The sequence below is a fragment of the Pelodiscus sinensis genome, chromosome 23 (genome assembly GCF_049634645.1).
Source record: "Pelodiscus sinensis isolate JC-2024 chromosome 23, ASM4963464v1, whole genome shotgun sequence".
NCBI lineage: Eukaryota > Metazoa > Chordata > Testudines > Trionychidae > Pelodiscus > Pelodiscus sinensis.
In genome coordinates, this window is record NC_134733.1 from 14,087,564 (window position 1) to 14,097,328 (window position 9,765).

General features: G+C 44.4%; 1 protein-coding gene across 6 annotated transcripts in view; it reads left to right on the forward strand.

Annotated features, from left to right (window-relative positions):
• The window catches only part of RERE (arginine-glutamic acid dipeptide repeats), a 468,752-nt gene extending 461,452 nt beyond the window's left edge, over positions 1–7,300 (forward strand). For 4 of the 6 annotated variants that reach the window (XM_075906796.1, XM_075906794.1, XM_075906795.1 and 1 more), the window contains 3 exons: positions 1,859–2,005; positions 2,428–2,623; positions 4,535–7,300. In XM_075906796.1, the coding sequence (XP_075762911.1) occupies positions 1,859–2,005; positions 2,428–2,623; positions 4,535–4,568 (377 nt within the window). In that variant the 3' untranslated portion in view covers positions 4,569–7,300. The remainder of the gene's footprint in view (positions 1–1,858; positions 2,006–2,427; positions 2,624–4,534) is intronic. The other 2 variants (XM_075906798.1, XM_075906799.1) reach the window with 1 other exon arrangement.
• The last annotated feature ends 2,465 nt before the right edge of the window (positions 7,301–9,765 follow it).

Sequence of the window (9,765 nt, forward strand, 5' to 3'; positions counted from 1 at the left end):
TTTCTGATGCAAACTGGTGGAGAAAGGTTAAAAAAAGGCACCAAATAATTCAGCAGCAAGGTCAGGAGTGAAAGCGATTCAAGTACATGCTGTACAGTCCCTGGGACAAATGTACTTGTGCAAGCAAATATAGCATAATGAGTCGTGGAGCGTGTGTATTAAAAATAGCTCATGTCTCTGTTTCCTGGGTTAGGAAGGGAATTTGAGAGCTATTGCAGAAAGAGCCAGAGTGCGCATCAAAGAAGGCAAAGGATACACAGTTGTATTTTGATGGAAATGTATCTGTGAGATGGTAGCTTGGATGCAGTATATAGGTGCACTACTAAATGGAACTTGCACAGTGTTTGATTTGCTCTGGAGGGCATAGGATGGACTGCACCAAATGTCAAGTCTTACGGATTGTAAAGGGGCAGGATGGGCACAGGTTGAACTGAAGTTTGGCAGATGATTAATAGGGTTGATTGAAGTTGACTTCATACCTCCGGACGCTTGTGTAATGAATATGGTCACTTTTAAAAAAGAAAGACGTGCCTGAGAGAGAACGTTTCTACACACGGTTTTTATCTCCAGTTAATTGATTGCTAACACATTTGTGAAGGCCAGGGTGGACACTTGACAGATGTTTGTTCCAGGACACTCATGTTTCCTGCAGGCCCAGCTGTTTACACCAGCCTTTACAAACATGTTCTCTGCCTCAAGTCGATGGGCAGTCCACTCACTCAAGCTGGAAGACTCTGGTGTGACCCACAGAGGGCAGTGATGCTGTTGAGTGAGTCACTGAAATGAGGGAATCACTGAAGCAATATGCTCCGGGGAGGGAAGGGGGGGCACCATTTCTGAATTAAGAACTTAGCTGCTCAAGGAAGGAAGGAAGGAAGGAAGGAAGGAGAAGCAGGGGGCCAATCTGAGTGATGGGCAGCCTTCACATAGTTATCGTATTGCACTGTTCTTACAGGCTTGCACAGGGATGAGCTTAAAAACAGGAGGAGGAGGATTGATATTGAAATGGCCAAGGGAGACCATCCCACGGTGTTCAGCTCCCAGCTGGGTGCAAATTGTGTTCCTGTCCCATGCTTTCTGCTAATATGCAATCTCCATGCAAACTTGCAGCGGATTAAGTGCAGGGGATTTGCCACATGCCGATGGATAAAATATTTTCATGGTTTCATCAGTATGAAGTTTTCATCCTCTTAGTGAAGTGACTTTAGAGGAATTGCCTCCAAGTGGGAACAAAAAAGAAGGGGGTGATCGTTTCTCTTTTGTACCAGACTGGCAGCTCCCTGGAGCAAACACTGTCTGCTTTGGGGAATGGAGGGTTTGAGAGCTTCCTGTCTGTCCAGAGCAGTATTATGAGGTTGCTCCGTAGTTAAGTCCTTCTGACCCGAGGATTGTCACTGATCCTTTGACTTGTACTTATTTGCTAGAGGAAGGCAAGAAAATATTTACAGATAAGTTTTCTTATAAAACTCTGAAAAGCTGAGCTTTGCATTAGAATCTTGGTTTACCTGTCTTAGCGTGAGAGTGTGTAGGGTGAAAGAGGAGGCTACTTAAAATGAATGTTTGAGCGGTTTTGCCATTTGATTTTTTTCCTATCACTTGGCAGATTTATTTGTCCTTGTTGAAACTGAAAGGCCCGGGTTGTTACTTTAACAATTAAGACTGTTTGACAAGCAGATATCACTTCAGACACTTGAAGATAGAGAAGTGGGCTTCAAGTTAGATGGAGCTAAGCTCCAGATAATTACACACCAATTAAGTCAGATACTGCACGAGCTCAAGTGGAATCATAGCTTTTGTTCCTCAGCCAGGGAGGCTTCCCCAAGCAGTTGGTTACCTTCCTTTTTGTCATCTTTTCTAGGTTCAGCAGGACCTGTTCACCCACTGGTGGATCCGTTGGCAGCTGGACCCCACTTGGCACGCTTTCCCTACCCGCCTGGCACGATCCCCAACCCACTGCTAGGGCAGCCACCCCATGAGCATGAAATGCTCCGACACCCGGTCTTCGGTGAGAACGCTTCACTGACCTTTCTCTAGGCAGCATTTCAATCCAGACTATTAACACTTCCCTCTGGGGCTAAATGTGCAGTGGAGCAAACTAGGAGCTTTAATTTTTATGCTTTTGCTTTCATCATTGTTTTTAACTGAACTTTTGAGAGACCTCCTCTTCCGTTACTAATGCATCCACTAGAACTGAATCCTCATAGCAGCTTTAGGGAAGCCACGGGGTGGTATAGTGATTAGAACAGCACGGGGACTGGAAATCAGCACCCAATCCCAGTTCTGCCACTGATTTGCCGCATTACCTCCAGCAAGATGCTTAACCGCTCGGCACATCTGTTTTCCCCATCTGTGAAATGGGAATGTGGGGGAGGATGTTCTGTTGTACTCACCTTGCAGGCCAACAAAGACGAAATTATGTTTGTAAAGTTATGTCTCTTGTAGGTACCCCCTATCCACGAGACCTGCCTGGTGCTATCCCACCTCCAATGTCAGCAGCCCATCAATTGCAGGCCATGCATGCCCAGTCAGCAGAGCTGCAGAGATTGGCGATGGAGCAGCAATGGTTGCACGGCCACCCCCACATGCACGGTGGGCACCTACCGAGTCAGGAAGATTATTACAGGTGAGACATAAAATGGAGATTCAGCTAGAAACTCTGTTACTACTTTCCTGGCCCTTTTCCCCCTGACAGGTCCCCTCCCTGCCACCCAGACATGATCAGTGTGACCTTGAGGAGCTTGGAGATAAAACTTCAGAAAAACCTGATTTGGGGTGGAGAGTCAGTCTTGGTCTGCAGCCGCTCTGCAGAGGTGGTGGGGGGCTCTAGTGCAGCGTGTCTCCCCTCCAGGTGCACTCTTACAAGGGCAAGAAGCATTTCTTGAGTCTGGCCTCAGAGCATTCAGTGCACCATGAGCGTCCCGCTAGCCATGCCATACGGGTCGCCAAAGGGCGCCGTGTACCCCACTGTGCACTCAGCAAGTGTGTAAAACAGACGAGTTTCTTAGTGGATGAGAACGCAGCATAGAACAGATCATGTTAGCACAGAATCAGGACCATTTAGCAAAATCGATCTTGGGGTAATGAATGGAGATGCCTATCTCCTAGAACTGGAAGGGACCTTGAGAGGTCATCAAGTCCTCTCCCCTGCCTTCACAGCAGGACCAAGTACTATGCCTGACAGATTTTGCCCCAGATCCCTAAATGGCCTCCTCAAGGATTGAGCTCATAACCCTGGGTTTAGCAGGCCAATGCTTAAACCACTGAGCTCTCTTCCCCCCCCCTCCCCCCCGTGTCCCAAAACAGGAAACTGACCAGTTTCCACCAGCCCAGGCTCAGTCACTCCCACCTGCCCTGTCTCAGGCTTTGTCCCTTTCTCAGGCAAACAGGTCACTAAGTCTCTTTGTTCTTCAACACCTTCAGCTAGTCCCTTGCCGAGGAGGAGATCCCGCCCTCATTTGCCAGGACACGGCCTATAGGCCATTTTCCATGACCAGTCGGCAATCACACCTGCTCTCTGGGGATCTCTGCAGAGATCACACACTCTTATCCCACCACCTAGATAGCTGAGTAATACATAGGGGAAACCAAAGCGCGCGCACACCGTATTTACTGGAAACATTAAGAACATTCCCACTTTGTCACAGGAAGAAGGGATATTTTGGAAACTAGACCAGAGTAAGGAATAAGCTAGCTCTAGTGTGCTCTGCAGAATTACCTTTGCTTTTAGTGACATTCGTTACAGTTGCTATTTCCCCACTTCCTCCCCTGCAAGGAAAAAACCCCTGTGAACAAAAATAAGAGGAATTCGCCAGCATGTAAAGCTGAACCAAATGCTGATGGATGCCGGTTGGTGCAAGCATAACTAACACAGATTCTGGGTGAATGTCTGAGCAGATCTCAACAGGCCATGAGAGTTTCTCCTGTACCAAAATTACTATATTGCAATGTTTTTTCTCCTCTCTTTTCCCCATTTCTTTCACTGGAAGATTTCTAGTTTCTGTTTTGCAATGGTGGCTGGTAATCTCCTGCCTATGGCATCCAGCGAAGTCCTCTCTTTGTGTTGCTTTGTAGTGAGGATGACTGAGCAGCAGCATGGCATGTGCCAGCCTCATGCCCATCTTGCTTTGGCGTCTGAAACCCTCTCTGTGCTCTGGAAAATCATGGACATAGGGGGATGGTACGAGCAGCTGCGCTGGTGTTGAACATGGTTTAGCTGCGAGTGTGTACAGAGGCAAAACATAATCAGCACCAGTTCAGCTGCACTGTTTGCTGGCACGTGCTTCCAAGTGGTAGTCTTGCTAATTTAGAGAAGACCCCAATTAAACTAAGTATGTCATCTCCCAAGACTGACTGTGTTCTTCCATGCTGGTTCTCCATTTGTTCAGAGAAATCAGATCTCCTGCACCCATGTCCCCTTCGCTCTCCCCTCTGGACCTTCACCCATTTCACAGTGAGGCATCAAAGGGCAACATATTGTGGAGACACCGAGACACATGTTCTCTGTCCACTAAAACTCATTTTCTTTCTCTTTCAGTCGACTGAAGAAAGAAGGTGACAAACAGTTGTAATTAATTATTTATTTGTAATGCCGGCTATGGAAACCCCAGTCCTTGGGAAGGAATGGAACATTTTTACATACAATAAGAGCTGCAAAAGAATATCTTATAAAGATTTCTTTATATATTTAAATCAAAAGAAAACACCCACCTCCCTTACCAACAGCTACAGACTGACCGGCATAAATAGTGTTCATTTGTAGAGAAGATGTTCTCAAGACTGGTGTGGGCTTCCCTGCATGACAACCTGTTCAGAAGCCTATTGAAAATACAGGACTCTTTGGATTTCTCAGAGAACTACCCTGCAATCTTGGGAGGGGGGGGGGTTGTTTTTTGTTGTTTGATTTTGGGGTAGGTGCTAGAATCAGGTTCACAACACGACAGTCACTGTGCGTGAAGAGACAATGCATCTATACTATATATATTACAAACAGAAAAAAAATAAGGATTGCAAGTAGGTGGCATAACAAGCTCTGAATCCAAGTGCTATAATAATAAAAAAAAATTACTTTTATTTTAATACATTGTAGGAAATCTTCATACTTTTAAAGAGAGCTCAGTTCTTCAGCATGGCTTTTTAAGTCTGTAAATAATTTTTTTGGGTGGTGGGGGAGGAAAAATAACAAAACTCTACAAACATAACAATCTTGATTTTTTTTTTCAGTAACATCACAAATCCTGGTAGTGACAGAATACAGAGTTGATTTTTAATACAAAATAAATATATATAATTATCCCTTTAAATAAAGGGAAATGGTGGGTGTCAATAATTTCAAATGGGCAGATGCTTGAAATTTGATTTGGTAGATACAATAAGCATTAAAGGGAGTTGCAGGGATAATGTTACAAATAACTGTTTCTCTTCTATTTTTTTCCCATTATCGTTATATCTTTCCATTCTGCAGATGACTTTTATTGAGTTCTCAGCAGTACAGACGTCCCTTGGAACTGGCCTCTCCTTTCTGTCTCTAATATAGAGGTTATTGTTAAATTTGGCTGTAATCTGCCTCCTCCTATTGTCTTTTAAAACAAGAGTCTTGCTAAATTTGTGTTATCTCTTTAGATTTAGCAAGTAGCAGCAAACATTGAAAGAAATAGTAGCTTCCTTTAAAGAGGATGTGTCACTCAGACTCTTAAAGTCAGGATTGTGTGGGCATGTGCAGAATTTTTGGACCAGGCCCACTGTCTGTGGATTTTGTTTTACATAATCCTAAAGGAAGAGACTAGACAGTTGGACCAGAGTTATGCATTTAAAGTTTTTTCACAACCACCAGTCATCTAAACTTATCCTGTCTTTTACTGAAGGTTGCCTTTTTTTTTTTTTCTGACATGGCACAAGTATGTGTGTAACAAGGAACCTACCACTGTGGGGTTAGCCAGAGGTGTTCAGTAACAGCATGTTCATGCTGATTGGTCCAGATTGGCTAGAAGAAGAACTATTGTGTACCCCAAGTGCACCATGGCTGATGTATGGCAAAGGAGAAGGTGCACACGGTAGAACAATAGGCATATATTTTTGTAAGTAGCTTTGCTCGCTGTCTGAACAAAGAGGCACATCTTCCTCACATACACACGTACCAAAACATCTTTTTTCTTAGTGCTGCATTAGCCATGTTTTTTTATAAGGCAGAGGATGGCAGGTCCAGAGAACATCTGCATTTGCTGGCCATGTTTTCTATTGGTACAAACCTCTTCCATTCTCTCTCTCAACTTTTGAGGGCTGTAGCTCTGCTGTTGTAGACTGTTATATGTGGTGGTCGTGTCATAGGACTGTATTGAGCCATGTTAGATAAACTTGTAGTTAATCATTCAGCCTTGTGGCAAGGCACAGCATGCATGGTGCTTCACCACCACACTGGCCAGAAACCAACATTACCATGTTGCTACTCATTGGCTGCGCTCATGGGTAGGTAATGGCACCAGTTTATGAATGAAGACCTGCATCAGGGAGTTCCAGGCTTAATCTGTGTAGCAGGGGAGGAAGCTTGTTTCAGTTGCATCTCATCTCTTTTCCTTTCATTCCAATTCTTCTTTCAGTCCCATTTCAGATCCTTAGAGTGAGTCAGTGTCTCACTGTCTGGAATTGTGGAAGGGCAGGTATAACACCACCACCCGTGACACTGCCTCCCTATTTCAGTGTGGGTTTTTTTTTTAAAGTAAAATGCTTATTCCTTCATGGTGTCCTTTTTTAATCTCCTTCCATTTTTCCAAAGAACAAAGTACTGTTTTGCAATCCCTATTCAAAAAGCTAGATCTTGTTTTTCTTTGCAGCTCTGTAGTATTTTGTACGTTTCTGACATTGTGCCACAAAGAAGCACTGAGATTCATCCATCTCAGTCCCGTGATTAACTACAGCTTTATTTGCAATGGCTTTTGAACCATCTTGGTGTTCATTGCCCTGTTAATATAACCCTGACCTTTTGGTTTCCTTTCAGAAATCTTATTTTTTCCCCTCTGTTTTGAAGGTTTTTTTTTAATTTTGCGTTAGTGTTTCTGAAACGTCTCTTGTTCTATGTCGTCATGGTTGAGCTTGTTTCACTGCACCGTTAAAGCAGAGTGTACATTCTGACTGCTACATTTATATATATCTTGAAGCTTAATGTATATATGAGTAGTTGGCCATGGGATAACACAGTGTAAACAGAGTAGAAACCCAGAAATCGTGACTTCTGTGTTCTCTCCATTTGAGTATTTTGTAATTTTTTTGAAATATTTGTGGACATAAATAAAACCAAGCTACACTACAGCAGCCAGGTTTTGTCTGCAAGTGGAGTGCGTCTGTTACTTAAGGTGAGTGCGAGAGAATGTTATAAGGGGAGAACAACTCTTCTAGCAGCTGCACATCTACAAGCAAACGCAGATCTCTTCTCTTGTCTGTTATTAGCTAACCCTAGTGTCTAGCCTTCATATATAATGTTATGCTACCTTGGGTTTGCACCTGAACTGAATTCCAATGTGCGTAATTGCATTCTGTCTACCTGGGTCTAGCTTACTGCTGCAGGGAAATCCTAGCATAAATTCTGCAACCTTCACTTAGGCTATAAGCAGCCAAATGGAAAATCACATACATTTAGGGATGTGTTAAAACGCAGCTGTAGCCAAAAGGGGTTCTGGTAACTATAATGGAGACTGACTTCACCCACGATGTGGGTGGGGTCCAACCAGTGGTTAAAGTAAATTGAAGCATGAGCAAAGAAAGAGTGGAAGGGGGTGCTGTGTCACCAAGCCCAGGCGAAGACGTCTGCTGCTGTTTGCAAAGTGGGGGAAGCCGCACTCTGTCACCTCTTCCTTGTTGAACTCTCAGCCCAAAGCATGTTTGAAAACATGTCTTTCCCTAAGTGTGGACGCCGCTTGTTAACATGATCCTAACGCTGTATGGCCCACAATGGCTCAGGGAGTCTGGATTAGAGCATGAATTTTTAATGCTCTTCTAACATTGCTTTGCTTTGCTCAGCCTGTGTTACAATGCGATTTGACTACAATCAAGTTAAAATATAGCGGCTTTGTGAGTGTTCATGGCACTTTGTCACATGACTTCACCATCCAGTCAACATTCTCTGTTACCCCAAGTACAAGCTACCTAAAACACAGCAAAACAACGGGGGTGTGGGGAAGAGATTGTGGTTTAAAAAAAAACAAAAAAAACAAAAGCTTTTCGTTGAAAATTCCTGGGCCCACCTCTTCAGGTGCGACTGCAGAGCGAAGGAAAACCTGCTGCTGGCCTGTCCCAGCTGACATGAGCTCACAGGGCTATTTCATTGCTTGGTAGGACATTGAGGGGTGAGGGTGAGAGAGTCCCAGAATGTCTTCCCAGCAATGAAATATCCCTGTGAGCCCAAGTTGGCTGACACATGCCAGATGCAGGCTTTCTTTTGCTGTGTAGACATACCCTTCTGGTCTTTGGGCTGAGCTCCATGACTCCAATTCAAGTTAATGGGAGCTGTGGATATTTCACTTTTCTGGCAAATGGGCCCTATGTGATCTAGGTCAAATTGCTGAACTTATGCCAGTATGTGCCCGAGAAAAGTGATCCGAGAAAAGTTTCAATACATCTTTACTATTGAAAAATTGCTGTGTAGAGCTAGTTGCCTGGTTATAAACAGAAGAGAGAAGGATGCTTTTCCACAGTGTGTCTGATTTTGAGGTTAAGGGACTTGTGTTGCCACAGACTCACCATCACGTTTGTGGCCATGACAGAGGATAAAGTACCCTGTTACCTGAGTTTGCATGGGGCAAAAGGGGCAGCAGTTGTGACTAAAATCAAAAGGGAAGTTAAAGTTGCGTGTTTCAAGCAGCTTTTCTAGTTAAACCATGTAGTATCTTGCAGGGGAAAATCAGTGACTTCTGAAGGTGGTTTTCTCCAGCTGGGGACACTTGCTCTGACTCCCTTTTTTAAAATTCTCTGTCTGACATGGAACTTAGTCCAAGTTGTGCTTCCCGCTTGCTACAGGTTGTGGAGGATAAACCCTACAGCAGGGCTATTCTACTTGGGAAGCCCCGGGGGCCACAGTGATACTCCAAGCACATCCCGAGGGCCGCAACTTAAGTGTGGGTGCGTATAGTACAAATATATATGCACAGGGCTCGACAAATCATGTAATCTACTTGCCCATGGCGAGTAGATTACAAGCCGGCACAGCCGGCACCACGCGATCTGCGCACGTGCAGTGCGCAGAACCACGCGGCTGGCAAGCCCTGTATATGCAAATAGCTTCTATCACTTTGATGGACATGAATACAAAGATTAAGGCAAGACTACGCAACACACAGGCCCCATTTAAGTCAGGTCTGCTGATATTAATAAAATGCAATAGTTACCCGATTTCCACCCATCTCACAGCATCTTTAATGAGCAATGACAATCGAGGAATTTAAGTACAAAAATGCATGTCAATAGAAGACCATTATATTGACTACTTTTTTGTTCCGGCTCCCAGCCATGTGTTGAGCCACGTAAATCCAAACTGCATCTCGGGCCGCAAACAAACAGGCCATGGACCGCATGTGGTCTGGGGGCCACATGTTGAGTAGCCCTGCCCTACAGGGACGAGGCCCAAATATGGGATTTCTGTTGCCCGAGAACATGTGGTTTTTCTCTGAGCGCTCTGCTTCAAGTGGATGGAGAGCTTTCTATGACGTGGTCGTGATACATTCAGAAATGCAAACCTGCCTTCTATCGCCATGCCATTTGTAAACAGAAACATAGACC